At 38.9% G+C, this 18,891-nt stretch overlaps 1 protein-coding gene across 1 annotated transcript in view; it reads right to left on the bottom strand.

Annotated features, from left to right (window-relative positions):
• KAT6A (K(lysine) acetyltransferase 6A) overlaps positions 1 to 18,891 on the bottom strand; it is a 47,509-nt gene that overhangs the window by 8,911 nt on the left and 19,707 nt on the right. Inside the window, exons 3-16 of the mRNA XM_010288474.1 lie at positions 18,129 to 18,237; positions 17,551 to 17,666; positions 17,213 to 17,294; positions 16,296 to 16,431; positions 14,339 to 14,652; positions 13,028 to 13,146; positions 9,485 to 9,600; positions 7,137 to 7,278; positions 6,546 to 6,707; positions 5,456 to 5,549; positions 3,930 to 4,161; positions 2,526 to 2,736; positions 1,238 to 1,532; positions 843 to 1,153 (exon numbers count right to left, since the gene is read on the bottom strand). Of these exons, the coding sequence (XP_010286776.1) occupies positions 843 to 1,153; positions 1,238 to 1,532; positions 2,526 to 2,736; positions 3,930 to 4,161; positions 5,456 to 5,549; positions 6,546 to 6,707; positions 7,137 to 7,278; positions 9,485 to 9,600; positions 13,028 to 13,146; positions 14,339 to 14,652; positions 16,296 to 16,431; positions 17,213 to 17,294; positions 17,551 to 17,666; positions 18,129 to 18,237 (2,439 nt within the window). The remainder of the gene's footprint in view (positions 1 to 842; positions 1,154 to 1,237; positions 1,533 to 2,525; positions 2,737 to 3,929; positions 4,162 to 5,455; positions 5,550 to 6,545; positions 6,708 to 7,136; positions 7,279 to 9,484; positions 9,601 to 13,027; positions 13,147 to 14,338; positions 14,653 to 16,295; positions 16,432 to 17,212; positions 17,295 to 17,550; positions 17,667 to 18,128; positions 18,238 to 18,891) is intronic.

Here is an 18,891-nt window from a genome sequence, read left to right on the forward strand (position 1 = left end):
GAATTGGTTTCTGAAGGTGGAACAAGAGAAGACATTTTATCATGTGCAGCAGAAATAAAACTCTGAACAGCAGAGTTCAACAGCCTAAGCAGGACCAGAGGGCTCCCTTCTGGAATCCAGACTTCACTAGAAATACTGACCGGCACCCACCTTCACAGTTAGACAGATGTCAAATACAATGCAAGATGACAGACTTCCATGAAGATTGCTAGATCTTTTGTGTATAAAATTTGTGTAATAGTATAAACCATTTAAATAGCTGAAGCTAACAGCCCATTCACAACAGCTGAAAGTTCAGAGACATGACAGCATAGATGTGAATAGTTTAGAAGCTGCAAAGATGATATAGAACTTTTTAGTGCAGCATCCCACGAAGAGAGGATTTTCTTGGTCATGTTGACAGAATTCACATCTCCCTTGTAAACCGTTCCAAAGACTTTACGCTGTGATCTTAGTTGTTTAGATGCCATTTGTGTTTTGCAAGCTTCTTTTAAAAGTAGGACCATACCCGTTTCTATTTTGCGTGACTCAATAAAACTTCCATAACCAAGGTGGAAAAAATCAAAAGCACGAGGTAGAAGTTAGAATTAAAAACAACAACAACAAAAAACCAAACCAAACCAAAAAGCCCATAAAACACCACAAGAATTAATCCCCCGATTCCATAAAAACCACCACTACAAAAAGGTAGCAGAAAGTACCCTCAGAGTTCTGAAACACTGAACAGATGCTACCCACATGCTTAATACTTACCTCATGAATTGCACGATCCTTCAGAAAGCACCAACATACTGACAAAATAGACTGCACGATATAGTCAGACACAACAATAAGGCACACACCTTTCGTTTTAACGTTGGCTTGGTGAGAACAGGTGGAGAGCTTGATCGAGGACTCAGAGGCTCATCATATTCCTCTTCACTACTGTCACTGAAACACCTCAGAAGTGCCCTATCACTATCACTGTAGCGGCGGGCTAATCTGTCGCAGTCCTCTGGGAATCTACACTTCAGTGGCTCAGTGTTCTTTTTCAACTGCCCTCTCCACCTTTCCATACCTTCACTGTACCGCCGACGGGGAATTGTGGATTTTTCACCTTTCCCATACTGTCCCTGGGGAACTGCAGATTTTTCCTCATCTTCAGCATACCGGCCTCTAAGCACTGGAGACTTCTCCTCACATTCACCACATCTTCCTTGCAAGGCCGCCGACTTCTCCTCACAGTCACTGCACCGGCCTTGTGAGGCTGCTGATTTCTCCTCACATTCACTGCAACGCCCACTGGGAACTTCTGTTTTGTCCTCAATGGGCAATATTGGCTCCTTCTCACAAAAGGACTCACGAAGTTTTTTGCCCTTGCGGTTCCATCGACCTCTTCGTGATGGCTGGCTGTTTGCAGGAAGACTATCCAGGGGGAAAACATGCTTGTTTGGCCGTGCAGAGTTGGCTGGAGCAACATCTGGCTTTTTTTCACTCTCTGTTGGTGCGTAAGGCTCTTGCTCCTTTTTCTCCCATGACACAGATTTTACCATCTGATTTAAATAAAAACAAATAGATTTCACACTTCCTATTTAAGCATGTACATCTGTCCTGAATTTGATTCCACAAAAGCTTTTGAGCAAGAATGACTTTTAAGAATCTGAGAATAATAAAAGAAATGACCTTTACAAGATTCTAATAGTGCTAACTGCTACTCCTTTCCTCCCAGGTGATAATGTACATCAAGTGGCTTCCCAACAAATGACTTCAGTCAGCAGCAGCCATCCAGTGGCCTGCTGGAATGCAAACATCATCTTGCTACATTCAAACACAGAATTTGTGTAGTTTTCACAAAAAAAGTGAGACAAACTTGAAGCTATTTTTCCATTAAAATGCACAGTTAATTTAATGTAAATACAGTAACAGCACATAATTTGCCTCTTAGTATTCTAGTCAGTGCTCATCTCCTGATGAGAGAGTGCAACCCCTCAAGGACAGCAGCCTAGATTTCAGAAATCTTCATTGCTCTGTGGGCAGCAATTCTAAAGCTGTTAGTGAAAGCTTTTTGTGAAAAATGGTAGAAGTTTTTGTTGATTCATTTCCATTTATGCTGTTTGTCACTTACAGAAATACTGGGTCCTTCAAACCTAAATCCATTTCAATAATTTGATGAGACCAGGTTCCTTGAGAGTGGGAGAAAGGTTTTTTTGTTTGGTTGAAATTTTTTTTTTTTTGTGTTTTGTTTTGTTTTTTAAAAAAACACTACTGCTCCCCAACACGCACTGCAAAAATTATTAGGGGTAGAAAGAGCCTTTTTACTCTTTTCAGATATAGTCTTTAACCTTTCTCTAGACTATGCCTCAATGTTTTCCCTATTTTTAGTTTCCAATCGGAACCTATAGATATATAAACTAATCATGACTGCATTGCTTTTTACAATTGCTATGCAAACGGCTATGCTTGGTATTTGAAACCTTGTTAGCGTTGCCTGCAAATGCACTAAGTGTAAACTATATGCCATGCAGAAGTAACGGATTCACTCTTACACTGGTTTCTGGATCCTTTTCTTTCTGCTGTTGTTGCTCTTCATTTTCCCCATCCTCTGTCTCTTCTTCTTCATCTTCAGAGACAACAGAGTTGGAAACTATAACAGGTGTCCAACGCAGACATTCTGCATCCACATCTATAGGTCGGACATTAGTTCTAAGCTTTGCCATATGTTCCTGGATAAGTTTCTCCCGACGAATGATCACAAATCTAAACAATAATAATTGTTAGTCAATTATTAAACAAAGTAAATACTCTGATCAACAACAGGTACATGTTGTCATGTGAAACAGATATACAGTATTAAAGAAAAATTGGTTTACTCTCAATCAGTGCTGCCATTAATAACTTCAGAGAGGACAGAAAGCTCTTTAAAATTGTACAGTTCACAGTATCGTCAGACTACCAGAGAAAGCATCTTAGAACTGAGAAAACGTTGTTAAATTCTTTCCACTTCTTGTTAATGGTGAAGCCATTATCCTTCCACCGGTAACATTCAGCTGCAAAGTATCGCTTTTATTATGTGTTAAATGGACAAAGGGTATGCTATTTGGGGAACAGGCAACATAAGGTGAAAGATACTGAATAGTAATAAAAGGACTGCTTCAAAAAGTTACGGTCCCACTATCAGAGTGGATTTTATTCAGGGATAATGGGAGTATTGTCACTGCTTAAAGTACACTGTGAAACGAGGCTCTGGGAGTAATGTCACTGCTTAAAGTACACTGTGAAACGAGGACATAAAACTGTTCACAAAGAACTTCAGGTTTTCCAAGTAAGTTCCAAGTTTAACACAAAACACAACAGAATACAACCCCACTCCCAAAACTGCTATGGTCTGAGTCAAGAATAACTCCCAGTATTTTACTTGACTTGTACACTCAGCTGGGCAAGCAGACTATTCTATATCCACACACCTCATTTCTCTCAGTGATCTATCCCACTGTTCAAGCATCCCATGTTAATCCACACAGTTGATGGCATCTTTGAGGCACAGAGAAAAGGGGGGAAAACAACTGCCTGCTCAGAAAACCTGCACAGATTTCCTTCTAGAGAAGGGAATTTGCTGTTCTTTGCTCCATTTTGTAAGAATATTAGACCAATTATGCTGAAGGATCCCAACAGAACATGGGCCAAGAGATCAGCTTGCTTTCTCTCACAGCTGCAAATTACTCAGAAGTTCCACAGCTGCAGAGATACACAGCTGGAAATCTGATCCAGCTTTGGCACTGAACAATTCTTGCATTGCATGTGAGCATCATAAATCTCTACAGCCAGTATTTGAACACTTAAGTCTTAAATAAAATCAAACTTATTAGATGTGACTTGTCCCCAAACACCATTAGATTCCATTCAAAGACATCTGAAGCTATTTGGAAATACAACAGGACTCCTGTACTCACTGATCACTACGGAAGTCAAGCATTCGTAGATGATGCAGAGTGGAAGTGATATCTTGAGGGCAGATTCCAGTCAGCTTACTCAATTTCTTGATGCTTAATTGCTTGTCGTGTTGATGATAAAGGCACTCCAATATTACACTTTTCCAGTAAGCCATATATGAGAGGCGCCCCAGGTCTGACAGGGGCTTCTCTGGTGACCCTGCTTGACCCTCACGCTTTGAAAGCAAATAGCCTAATAACATACAAGAAAAAAATTTCAAAAAATTAGCATATATAGCTTCCGTTTCCACCCCAACTTCTACAAAGGCATTTTTCTAGAAAGTAGGTGAATGCTGCCTACAAGATATAGATGTTAATTTTGAAGGATATACTGAATGGTCTGCCGATTATTTTTTGTTTTGTTTGTTTAAACTCCTGTTACTCAATGATAGCGTGTGAGATTTCTAAACTACGTTGCCATCAGACATTGGCTATGGGCAATGCCACGAGATGGCAGCAATTGCCTACCTAGAAACTATACTAAGCCTGAAGTACAGTCCGCTGAGTATCTTCCAATTACAATAGCAATTTTGAAGATGACAGAAGGAAAATATATTTTAGTCATTTAAAACTAATATGGCAAACAGTTTTCTTGAAAATTCTCTACTGTCAAACTTGAGGGCCATACTGGAGAGTACCAAGCTCTATCTGTGTAGACTTAATTAATTTAATACTGTGATACACTGCACACAGGTTCAATAAAAACCCAGAGGTTGTATCTTCCCCAGTTTGACAAAGGGGAGAGGGGGGAACCAGTTGATAATGTGTCTTCTCATGCTGCTCTAATATAACCCACATTTGTTGATTTCTCAAGATACATTGAGTTCCTTTGCTTCACCAATATTTTCAGGAGAACAACAACTTATCTGCACAAGGTTATTGACCAGTTTTTCCTCTGGACATTAACTCCAAAATTAGCATGTCCACAGGAAGGGCTATATTAGATTGCACTCAGCATAATAAGAGAGATATAGTTACAGTGGCAAGTTTCCCTGTGAACTTGCTGAGATCCATGTATGAATCTGAGAATTGTTTGAGTATTCAGAGCTTAAGTACGTCTCGCTTTGTTGGTCTCAAAGCTAAATTAAAAAGCAACTATGACTGCCTTTTGCTTAAGACACTCATTCACTTCAGCTGCTGCAGGTTTCAGACTGTGCAATTTTAGCGTTGGCTTTCTGTAGAAAGAACGACATGCACAAGGTAAGCTTCTGCTAAAAACACTACACTGACACATGCCTATGGTTTCCACCATAAGTTGCTTACACAGGAAACATGAGAATTAGGGGAAAAATGATCAATTTGTCTTTAGAATTGAAGCCTCCCAACAATAAGAGTAAATCGTTACGTTCAGTTGATTTTGGGAGGCTTGGAATCCTTTGTCCTGAGATGTTTTTTAATTTGAAACATATCCTCTTCCACAGGCAAGCCTTTCTTTAAAACATAAAAAAAACCAAAGACTGAAAAAAAGTAAAGAAAAAGTTCCTTACTGAAATCAATTAGGAACCTGCCATAGCCCTTACGCTGGTATTGTGGAAGAATCATTATACAGGAAACATTGTACTTCTGTTGGCAGTGTTTTTCCTGTTGGGGAAAAAAGCAGCAAATTAAAAAAAGAAAAGAAAAAAAAAAAGAAAAAAAAAAGACCAGTGAGAAATACTAGAAGTTGTTCTGTACAAGTCCCTAATTACTTTTATAGCAAAAACTGAGCTAGAAAGCCACAGTCAAAGTTTCTTAGGAACAACAATGTACATGAATGAAGGAAAGACTTTAAAAGAAAGAATAGTATTAAAACTCTATTACCATCATTTCAGTTCAGAAAAACAAAAAGAATGAAACCTTGACATAACTACCACTTTCTGGTTAGATACGATACAGTAAAGAAAATGGGCTGCATAGCTGATAGAGTTCAAAGCATAAATCTGGAGGCAGCTAAATTCACTGAAAAAGACTGCAGTATGCCAGTGACTCTTTAAATGTTATAACCATAACATACTAAAATCCAATCTCAAATCTGCTGTTCTGAAAGCTGAAAGGAAAATCTTCAGTTAAAGCTATTTAAAAATATGTAAAACAATTACAGACATAAATATTAAGAAAAGGCCTATCTGAAATCTTGGCCCTGTTCTGTCAAAAAAAAAAAAAAAAAAGGGTTTGAAATGAGGTGCAAAATTTCCAAACTTGTTTGGAAAACAGTGTATTTACAGAAGGAAAGATGAGACAGAACTACTTGGTAACAATGTTTGGTTTCAATGTATGGATCTCACAAACAGTACTATCTATCACCACCAAGAATGGGAAGTCATTTGAAGAGTTGGGTTTTTTTTAGCTGCTACTAGCTGCAGTACAAGTTACTTAGAGAATATACGCTATTCAACGTTATGAGGAACCTTGGTTTTACTAGTTGGTGGTCTCTGAATGCAACATAAATAAAATCTGTTTGCAACAGATGTCTACACCTTATTACATAATATATTATATAAAATGCAAGGGCCTAAACTACAACAATTTAAAGAATCTGAAGCAGCATTTCTCATCATAGCAAATGCAGCTTCAGGCCTGAAGTACTCATATACTTGCCTTGGAAAAGTAGCCAACAAGGTGACAGCCCTTGACATCATTCTGTGTCAGCACGTAGAAAAGAAATGGCTCCACATCGTAATAGAGAGTCTTATGGTCCAGGAAGAGTTTGGCTAACAAGCACAAATTCTGGCAGTAGATAGTGCTAACATTGCCATCAACCTTAAAAAAAATGAGGAAAAGTTTTGTCAATCCGTCTGCTGTCATGCAAGGACACGCTTCATCTGTACGTTTGAAACATCTAACATGAGAGGAAGACTTCTCTGTCACAGGTAGCGTCTCAAAGGACTTAAACTTCCACAGCATAAAGGCAGTGGCCAAGTCACTGTTACATTCATTAGCTTAGCAGAGAACATAACATTAATTTTCCTAAAACGAAAAAGCATTTTTACAACACAAGCCTTCTCATATTTTATGGATGAATAATCTATACATGAGGTCAGCTCTCACTGCACGCTTGTAGTTCTTCATTCTGAGCAACTGAATGCTTCAAGAATGAAGACTTTCAGGACTATGAAAAACTTATCACACAACTGAGTGATAAAGACCCTATCGTATGATAAAAGTAAGTGCCTTAGTTTTCTAACTTACCTCAAAGACTGAAATATTGTTTTTTCTGTAAATTTCATTGGCTGGAGGATGAAACCAGCCACATTTTTTCATATGCTGTTGGAGAATAGTTCTGCTTTTCATATACTTTAGACAGAATTCACAAAGGTACAACTTGGGTAGCCTGTAAGCAAAGATAAAGGAAGATCAAAGATTGAAGACAGACTTTTGTATAAAATTCCTCACTCCTGCAGAGAGAGAACTCGAAGAAAACCAATCCAGTAGGGTGCCTATGTGCGGATGAGGCCAAAACCACCTTACCATACTTAAATTCATAACATTTATTTATTCTGTAATGAATGCACATTTTAAAAAAAATGGTTTTACTAGTTTTACTAGTATACTTAATATCCTGCATAATTACTTTCACATTATTAAGTTATGTCAGAAGAAATACACACATCAATTAAGACACTAGAAAAAAATAGCAAAAAAACCCCAGTTTTGCATTAGTGACGCTAGGATGGATTAGGTAAATTGTTCCCGTTCTCTCCCTTCCATCCTCATAACAAACAGTTATACATATGCCTGAGCAACAGGTCACAACACCATTTATCTCCTTGCTTTAAAACCATTTTACATATTACATTGACATGAACAATTTGAATGCAAGTGCCCCGATATTGTTGTGATTTAACTCCATTTACATACTCTAGCTTGGGCAGGGATGCTATTGTCAGTTACCTTCAATGCCTTTAGCAGACCTAGAATAATTCCTCATGACAGACAACATGCTCTTATTAAGTGGTAGAATAAAGAGTTTTATTTAATCTTCTCTCTCTAGCTATGGCTCTTAGAAGTTATTCCTCTTTCTGAATCAAGTTAAAGTTAGGAGAGTTTGCAGTTTAGTTCGCAAAGTTCTTAAGCAAGAGTACATCAAAACAACTATACGTGCATCACAGCAGAACAATCTTTCAGATGCCAAATCGTGTAACATTAAAGATTTCTTCTTTAGTTTTGTTGAACTACATACAGCATAAAAATAATAAAAAATAATTCTTGTGAAATTTCTATTTGTTTTTCTCTTTCAGCTCCCATAGACAGTATATAGCTATTTCTAATCAAATAATTTAATACACAGTTAACGTCCTATTCCCTAAACAAATTTATTATTTTTTATCATGAGGAGTGCTGCAGTTGATTTTCTGTATCTGGATGGCATCCAGAGAGACTCTGGCATGCTGGAGGAGCAGGCCCATGTGAAGCTTGTGAAGTTCAACATGGCAAAGCGTAAGGTCCTGCACCTGGGTATCAACCCCCAGTATCAATACAGACTGCGGGATGAATGGATTGAGAGCAGCCCCGCAGAGAAGGCCTTAGAGATACTGGTGGAGGAAAAATTGGACATGAGCCAGCAATATGTGCTTGTAGTCCAGACAGCCAATCGTTTCCTGGGCTGCATCCAAAGGAGTGTGGCCAGCAGGTCGAGGGAAGCGATTCTCCCCCTCTACTCTACTCTTGTGAGACCCCATCTGGAGTACTGCGTCCAGCTCTGGGGTCCTCATGGACCTCTCAGCGAGTCCAGAGGACAGCCAGTAAAACAATCCAAGGGCTGAAACAACTCTCCTATGAGAAAAGGCTGAAAGAGTTGGGGTTGCTCAGCCTGGAGAAGAGAAGGCTCTGGGGAGACCTTATTGCAGCCTTTCAATAAATAAAGGGGGCTTACAAGAAAGACTTTTTACCAGGGCCTGTAGTGATGGGGCAAGAGGCAATGTCTTTAAAATGAAAGAGGGCAGATTTAGATTGGACAGAAGGATGATATTTTTACAATAAGGGTGGGTGGTCAGACACTGGAACAGGTTGCCCAGAGAAACTGTGGTTGCCCCATCACTACAAGGCTGGACAGTGTTATGAGCAACCTGATCTAGAGAAAGATGTCCCTGCCCACAGCAAGGGGGTTGGACTAGATAGTCTTTAAAGGTCTGTTCCAGCCCAAACCATTCTATGATACCACATGTAAAGAACCAATGTACTCTGAGAGTCAGATACTCTAATCACTTACATGCTTAGTAACAGCCCAGTACCAGGTTATTTAGCTGAGGCTGCTTCCCCCTCAGAATGTGCAATATGTCAGTTCTTATCATATATTCCTGTGGCAGTTCGAATGCTCACAGCATATGCAGGTTGTTGCTGAGAGCTTATCAACTTTTTGTCTTAGCCTAAAAAGGCCTTAAGACATCTATTAGCTACCATGAAAAGTATCTGGATTATGTGTACTTTGCTTCTGTCCTACATTCAGACAGGATCTTCCTAAGATTTCTAGGCCTGCTCGAGTACAGATTTCCCATGAACATTGAAGCAGAACAAAGGCAAAGAATGTTCAGTCATACCTCGAGTATTCCTGTGGATATGGGGAGGAGTACCAGGTCTGGATTTCATACTTGCCAAATTCGATGACAGAAGGGCATCGGACTTGTGGATCAGGAGGCCCGGTCACTCCTACTTTCTACACAAAAGAAAAAAAAAAGTTTTCTTGAATTGCCAAGTGAAAGACTTCTAAGCTGAAATAAATTAAAACGTTCTTATCTACACAGTTCATCCTACTCAAACTCACAGAGAATTAGGAAGATGCAGATGTCACCTTCTGACACTAAAAACCAGTACCAGTCACACTTCAAGCAAGTGTGTGATTCACAAAACAGAAGAATTAGTAAGCATTGTTATACCACATACCTCCATGACCTTTCACACTGTTGCATGTCATAATTTTAAATACAAAATTTGTACACAGCAAAATTTAATACAATCTTTTTTCAGTCCTGTTGCTATTTCCTTTCTTATTATTTCAATAGCCAAGAACAAACACATAAACTGCTCCTGAGGTTAAGTTTTAGAATATTCAAGTATCTAACATAACACATCACTGTCTTCCCATCTCCAAGACTATATGTACTACTGTGAATGTAGTATCTACCAAAACAGCATAAAAATAATACAAAGTAATTCCTGTGAATTCAGGGTACAGCTATTTGCTTACCATCACAAGGGCAGAAGAGTTACAGAAAAAACTAATTATTTATTAGAAGAAAAAAAATTGAAAATATAGTATTTTTAGATTACTTATACAACCTTTATTTTCCCTGCCTCTCCGATAGTAACTGTATATTTCATGGGAACTAAAAATAAGGGAACTAAATACTCTGCTTTCAAAGGAAACAAATGTTTTGTCAATTCATGAAGATTTTATCTCAAAAGACTGTCACTCACACAATTAGAAATCCAAAAATTCCCACTGGCCTCAAGTTGCGCCAGGGGAGGTTTAGATTGGATATTAGGAAAAATTTCTTCACCAAGACGGTGGTCAAGCATTGGAACAGGCTGCCCAGGGAGGTGGTGGAGTAACCATCTCTGGAAGTGTTCAAAAAATGTGTGGATGTGGAGCTTCAGGACATGGATTAGGGGACACAGCGGCGCTGGATTAACGGTTGGACTTGATGATCTTGAAGGTCCTTTCCAACGTTAGTGATTCTGTGATTATCATATAAACCACCTGGACTGCAAAACTGAGACCATGTTTCACGCAGGAGGTCAGAAACTAATGTGAAGAGTACCAGTGAATTACCTATATGCAACTTTATGCGAGCAGAATGAAACAGGTATACCCAGGACAATGTTTTAGTGTTTGAAAGGCTAACATTCAAACTTAACGTTTTTCTATGTTTCCTAAGTGCGACTGGTGCAGGCAGAAGTCACCTCATAATCTAATCCTAGGCATACACATTTTAAGGAGATCCATCTAGATGAAAAAGGACATCAATTTCCTAAGAAAATACTTAACCCAAGAGCTCCAAATAGAGCTATCAGTAATTGATTCGCATTTCCTTCTATTCTTACTCAGAAGATAAACACAGTATTTCAGTAGTGAGCCAAAAAAGGTCTTAGAGATTACTACCCGCATGTGATCCACAACCACTTTATTATTTTTTTTTCCCCTACCAGTTTACACATTTATTCCTTAGGCTTCTCCTTTGATCTTAGGCTACCTATTAGGCCAGAAACTAGATAAGAGAATCAATTTATCTTACTTCAACTCAAAAGTTAGATTTAGTAAGAACAAACTCCCTAGTATTTAAGAAAAAGAATTAAGACAATACTATTAAATAAGCACAATCTCAGGTGCTAAAAGCTTTTGCTATTTTTGAGGATCCCATGAGGAAAGCACAGCACAACTTCTGCATTTTTGGTAACTGATACAAGGTTGCAAGCAACACAAGAATTTCACTCCTTGGCAGAACAAATCACCAAAAGAGCAGTTTATGAAGGCAGCTCTTTATAGGTACGACAAACTAGAGCTAACTACTTCCTGCACTGTAGTTCCAAAGGAATTGGTGTTATCACCCAGTACAATAGGTCAATAACAAACAATTATCACAGGCATCTGACCAGTCTTAAGGAAAACTGAGTAAGAGGCACCTGCAGCAATGAGTCCTGCACCTGTGCCTTCTTTTCAGCAACAAACCCCTCCTCCATATGAATGCCCAACACGAACTTAGAGACCCAGCTCCCATACAGCTGTTTACACACCACAGCAATTAGAAGAAAGCCTTCAATAGCAGACTACTGCTTCAGCCTCTAGGCTGCCTGCAGATAGCTCTGAATGACTTTCTCCTTGAACATTTAATATGCAGTATCTTTTCCTCAGCTCAATCAAAAGCCTTTGATATGTCACTCATATAGTTCCGTTTTCTTTGGTGAGGCAGTTAGCTCAATGTACACGCACAAGGTCCTCGTATCAGCTGTGCCCCAACTCCCGTCAACCCTTTCCTCACCAAAACCAACCAACTAGCCACCTTAAACTATTTAATATACAAGTATTTTCCCCTCAAAGAGCAGGGGAAGGAATCCCTCCAAAGCTTGCTGCTTTTTCTGAGCTGATGTTTGGAGATTAATATTTTCCCTATTCCGGGTATACTTCCACAGATTTCATTTCAGATCTTCAGTTATTTTTCTAAAACATAATTATGGTCACAAGCCATAATCTCATGTGTGATTTGCTCAGTGATGCACACGCTGAGGATTTTTAAAATGAATCCTGCAACAAAGTTTGAAATAAGTAGTGTTGTGTTTGCACCTCAATAAAAGAGTTAACTGCACTTCATCTTAGTCTGCTTTATCACACACAGTGTGTAGTTCAGTCTCATCACAATTCATTGTTCATTAACTCTTTTGGTACAGAGACTGTATTTAGTATAGTGGAATTAAGCCAGCCTATGATAGAATTGTAGGTAAATAAATAGAAGTCAAATATCTGGAGAAGTTTAAAAGGACAGTTACACTTAGTGAAGCACTGTTCAGGGAGGTCACTGCATAAATTCAATCGAGCCCTTTGGCTTCAGAAGGCCTTAAGTCATAAGACCATTGTACGGGTAGAGAGATACACATGCATTACATGCATATGTATAAGCACATCTTGTTCCATAAGGAGTTAAAGCATCTATAAAAAGAATGTTTTAATTAACCAGAGGCCCTATGTGACCCATGCTGCCAGCAGAGTCCCGTATTTTATTGTTTTAACAGTCCACACATTTTACCAGCTGTTTAACAGCTCTATGTTCTGACACAACTAAAGCTACAGCCCTCAAGGCTCTTTAGATGCTCACCTTAACTTCTTATGCTCACTTTCATATTATCCTTCAGCACTCTTGAGGTCAGTTCCCAATTACCCTCAAGCAGCAGAAATCAAGCACATTAGCTTCTATGACAGACTGACTCATCTGGAGTCTGTATTTCTTGTTGGTTTTTGTTGTTGGGTTGGGGTGGGGGTTTTTGTGTTTAAGTTGCTTTTACAGATTTGTAAAGTAAAACTAGATTTGTAAAGTAAAACTAGACAGTAACTGTCTAGTTACTGCCAGACACTGAAAACTTAACTTTACCTGCAGTGCTTGTTCTTGAATATCTCTAAACAACTCCATGTCTTTTTCAGTTAAAACATCCTGGCTCCCAAAAAAACGCTCGTCATTTTCCTGTTTTCCATCCCAGCCATCCTGATTGTCTGCAAGTGAGAGAGAAAATTGTCTTCACCTACATTTACAAAGGAGTACTTGCTTTTAGTGCAGTGACAAACATCATCTGGCTGTATTCAGATATTGTGCCAAGTTTTTTTGATTTTTTTTTTTTTTTTTTTTCTATTCAGATTTGGGACCACAAAGGAAGAACCAGTTCTGGATTTGTGACCATGTAAGAAATATTGTCATATATTTAACCAGGTCCAAAACTCACCACTTAAGCATTTGTAACAAGGAGGCAGTTTTGGATAAATAGCTTACCAGCATGCCTGTTTCTCACAGGCAAGGATCACAACTATTTAAATGCCATCTCTGTTGCAACCCAAACCAGGACACTTACATTCATCACCCAAGAAACATCCCTTCCACAAAAAAAGCAAAGAAACACCATAAGACACTTCACCTCACCCCCAAAGCATTAAGATACATTATTGTTCTCCCAGCACCAGCCAGGCCAATGCACATAACTATTCTAAAGCTGTAAACCTTGTATGTTATTGTGGAGTATTTTCTACTGCTCTCTTAGGAACAATTCAAGACGTGAAACTATTCAACAAGACTGTAAAGATCTGCATAGAGAGATTAAATCAAGGTCCAGTCATAGATTAACGTCTGAAGCTAGAAAAGAAAACAAGGAAAGCAGAACTGCGTTCAAAAAAAAGGATGCTCTCCAGCAAGAAGGTGCCAAACCGTACGAAGCAGGCTTCTCTATGACTGAGAAAATGAAGAAACATTTGCATGCAAGCCTACACCATAGACAAGAAACTCATGGGTCTGTCAGACTCGTTTCAATTATCTGCTTCCTATTTCATACTTCTACGTTGCTGTTCTTATTTTCATTAACCACTCCCTAAATTAAGTCTTTGAAATGCGACATTGTTTAGCACATTTCCTAGGGCTATCTGCAAGCCTCTCATTACCAAAGGGCATTTTACCTCACAGTAATCATTTAATCCCTCATCACACCTTGCCATCATATATAAAGGGGCAAAGGTCTCTAGGATTGCTTCCTTTTTCCAACTGGTATTACACCTCAGTGCATTAAAGAAAACCACATTTGAGTGTTAACTTTCAGCTCAAAGTTTCCAGCCTCTAACATTCTAGTCACTTCAACATCCTAGCCTTTGAACGTTTTCTTGTGTATAGGATACTTACATTGGCAGGGTGAAAAATCTTTACCTGTGGGCCATTCTGAAGTGCTAGATTTCCTGGTACCCTTTTTCCTGATCCTATACTGCTGAGAGTAGTCTACCACTTCCCCTCGAGCTTTTCGTCCATCAGGGGAGGGAGTGAAGAATTTAGTAAGGCCATCTATAAGCCCTTTGGTTTTCTTGTTAAACTTCAAGGTGGTGCTGCCATCTCTGCAGAAGTCCAAGACATCTGTCTGCTCCAGGTAGCCTCCTTCTGATGATGCTGATTGGCTGGACAGAGCAATCTTACGTTTCCGCCCCCGACCGGGGCCAGTTCGAACTTTGCTGAAAGGACCTTTTGATCTAAAGAATGAGAAGGGAAAGATATGGTCAGAAGATTTGGTAAGGTCGTTTGTTTTGGGTTGCAAAGTAGTCTATCATCTTCCTTACTTATTTATCAATCACACAGAAGCTAAACGTGAACTGAAGAATTTAGTAATAAACGAGTAGTCAAGAGTCTGTGTACCCTAGAGGAGCCAGGGTTCTAAACATCTCAGTAGAAGTACTGTACTGTTTTTCTCCACAGGGAACATTATCTGGAATTAATTTGAGTATAAACAATAGATTTTCACCAAATGTAATACAACATTAAATTTTAAAACCAGTAGCCAGAATGAATACATTGCATGGAAGATTTCAATTTATGCAGTTATAAAACATTTACACTTGTCATTTGCCAAAGTTTTTGTACTGATAGGAAATTGTTGTAAGAGACCCTATGCCATAGATGATCATCTTAGCAGAAAACAGCATTGATCTCAATCTTTCACACTGGAAGTTAAAAGTCCCTTGAGATAACTGAGTATTTAACACTTCTCAGAGGGATTGCCCTAGACTGACTGCTGTATCAGGAAACTGGTTTTAGCTACAAACTTTGCAGCTACAGAGGATAGAAATAGGCTGCTTTTTCCTAAAAAGACAAACTAAGCATCTGTGCATAATTCTGTGGGTATATTTTGCAAGTGAAATGACAGAACAAAGCAAAAAAACTGTGAATAAATCATGAAATAAACATTAAAAGAGATAAAACAGCAATAGCAGATGGCTAGCTTTCCTTTTGCCCCTCTGAATTTTATCGGGAGTTCCTCTAAGCAAAGGTCTCACACAGACTGAAACAAAAAATTAGGATTTTTGAGACATTCCCTCTACATTTTTATAACCATTAAACTTCGTAAGGTTTTCTCCCAGAACTCCCTTTGGTGCTATTGGTTAGAATCAAGTGTTAGTTCCAACTTTTTTAAGCTGCTTTGATGTCCAAAACAGATGTTCTTGTGACACACTCCTTCATTGTTTTGTCCTCTGCGCAGTCAATAGCACTGCATCACAACAAGCACTGCACAACAATCTTAATTCAAGGAAATTACTCTGGCTGAACAGTTATCCAGAGAATTCCCACCCACCCAAATCCAATTCCCTGACAATTGGCTGCCCCACAACAACCATGACAAGGCCACACAATCCGTCCCAGCACAGTGTGTTCCACAAATGCAGAAACATGTGCAATGGAAGCAGAAAAGGGGCAAATACTTTCTGTCAGTGGTGTCAGATTAAATATACGTCAAACAACCACCTCACATGCTTTATTGTTGATTATTTAGTTTCTCTAAACATCAGAAAGGGTTCTTGAGAAATGTAAAGCAAAACAATTATGCTGGAAAAAGCAGCCATCCAGCCAAACAGACTTGACACAAACAACAAAATTCATCTATGATTACAAGGAATAGTTCAAAACATAGTAAGTTATTACAAAGAGTCAAAAATCTATGCAAAAAGCAGCACTGAGATTACTTCTAGTCTTTCACAGAACTCTTCAGAAATTCTGCATTAAAGAATAATGAAAAGATCTTCATTGTAAAAGAAATCTTCTCACCGAACAGACCAGACACTTCAGAAATACATACTGCCGTACAGAATCTCACTCCTTACTCCTCCTTACAGAGACTTACGTTGTATTTTGATTCTTTAACCTGTTTTTGGGACGTCCTATTGGGTTAGCATAGCGTCGTTTTATCTGTGCTGCCTTCTTGTGTAGAAGTTTTCTTCCCTTCTTCCGTGGCCGACATATTTGACATATCCACATACCTGTAAGACACAAGTCCCCATCACTGACTGCAAGGGACATCTATATAGGACAAAAAGGAGAATTATAGGCACCAGGCCTTCTGACAGAAAGGATAAGAAGAGTACCAAAGGCCTCAGTTATCACATATACAGGTAAGAAAAACTATGTGTATCTTCCAGCAATCTAAACTCAAGTCCAGTTAATTTCTCATACCCCCCAGATACACTTCCCACAACCATGCAGAAAGTCTCTTTAATTCATAGCACAGTATGAAAAAACCCTAAAAAAGTAACACATTTAGTTATCCCATATTCTGCTTACAACTATGCTACTTCCAACTAACTTCTATAGAAAAATTTTCTTCTAATTACCAGGAAAGAATCTTCCATAGACAACCTGCTTTCTGATGGAAAAGAGAAGTTTGGTTGTAGCCCAGGATTCTCAGGATGTCCAAACGGGTATGACTTCAAAAACTTAGAAGCCCATCTCTTTCTTTTGTACAAGGCTATCTGTTCAAATGGAAGCTGATCATTTTAACCCGCAAGGATCCCTTCTATTCCTTCAAACATCAAAGATTTTTTTCAAAACCCTTCACAGACAGTAATGAACAGGAAGCAGGAGACAGTGGAAAATGCAGATGTGAAGCTCCGACCTTTCTCTAGTTTATAATACTTTAACAGTAACTTGTTCTTTACAGCATTAAACATAGCTAAAAGAGGACCAAATATGTGGAAGCACTTTCTACCCACTGATCTCTTCCAATACCACCTTAAATTACCCTTTTCACCACAATGTCCTCACCTTTTGGCATCCTGGTAAGAGGCGGGTCACAGCACTCCATGTGAAAGCCACGGTCACATGAGTCACAAAATAGCATGTTATCCTGTTGAAGACAGATAAAGTTAGTATCTCTTTAGATGTGCATCAGCATCAGGCCCTCCATTAATTTGTCACCATCTCAGAGAACACACACATAGTTTTCAATTACAGGCATATCATAGTATTTCACAGGTCTCAGACTACCAGACTCAAACAAAAGCTGCAAATATTTGACTCTAGAATGATTTTATTTTTTAGTTTAACAGAACATCCGCAAGACTGATATCCTCTTAATTCAGTCCACATGCCACTGTACTCACAGCATTTTTGCCCTGATCTCGACAGGAACTGCATGTTTTGCACTCAATACACTGCCATCGCAAGGCTTTCACTCGAACTGTCAGCTCTGGAGAGAACTTCAAACAGGACGGATGACCTACAGAAAAAGGAGGAAATTAAACCAGTAAAACCATTCCACTGCTTAATGCTCACAGAGAGATTACTTTATCAATTACACACTCCCATGCAGAATTTTGGTTATCCAGATACTCCTGTTTTTAGGTGCTTCTATTCTTACCTACTTAAAACACAAAACCAACATCCTTGATAGCAAGTGGCAGGCCCACATACAAAAGAACACCAAGATAATTTTTCATAACTGAATTGAGAAACATGACAAAATTGGTCATCATTAACCACATTTTAAAGAAACCTCCATGAACCAAATGAACTATTTTTGTTGGGTTAACTTAACGGTCTTCCCTCTGGGAGCATGAGATTCAGCTAAACTAACTGTATTATCTGCCATAGATGCACACTCCTCATACGTACGGGTCAGTAGCAGTCACTATACCAAGTGGATGAGTTACTATTGGCAGCACTGTAAATGGTCACCTACCACTGTTGCCACAGTCAGCACAAGAGATGAGCTCTTCAGGTTTCTTCTCCCGATTTTGCTCTTTTGTACCAAGGCAGAAACTGCAGATTGGAATTGGTTCAGCAACCGGCTGTGAGGAAAATAGACAATAAAAGCACTGAGTATATCAAGGGAGCCAATCATAATGCACAAAAATCACACAGACATTTATATCACATGTGAACAGTATGTAACATACACTGTCCCTCAGAGATTTTAGTTGGTTCTCACCACAAAATACTGCATTAACTGTAACCTGAATAGAAGTTAGAACTCCAAAGACAAGAGACACAATCCCAGGAACAAAGGAAAAGGGAATGGAGTTCCAGGGCTAAGGGGAAACTTGGAAAAACAATCTGGGAAAGAAGGCTAAAAATTAACACAGAACTGAATGCAAAGTTAGAAAGAGCTGGTGCCTTAATTTGTCAACAAACAAATGAGCTATGAGGTGATGCAGTGGTGGAAAAAAGGCACAGATGATGCCACAACACAGTAGTCTTAGAAACTCCCATCAAGTATCCAGAAAGCTGTAATGCAATCGTCAAAAGCATTTGGAATATATTACCTGGAATAAAACATATTATAGAACAAATACAACAACGGTACAACTATTAACATGGTTATGAAAATAAGAAAATCCTCCTGCAAGAAATTATGTGAGTATGCTGTTTAGCACTCAAAAGCAGCAGACGAAAAGGTTTGCCCTCTCTGAAAAATGTTTGGGGGGGTTAAACATTATGTAGGG

This window comes from Phaethon lepturus, unplaced genomic scaffold (genome assembly GCF_000687285.1).
Source record: "Phaethon lepturus isolate BGI_N335 unplaced genomic scaffold, ASM68728v1 scaffold3326, whole genome shotgun sequence".
In the NCBI taxonomy this organism is placed as follows: Eukaryota; Metazoa; Chordata; class Aves; order Phaethontiformes; family Phaethontidae; genus Phaethon; species Phaethon lepturus.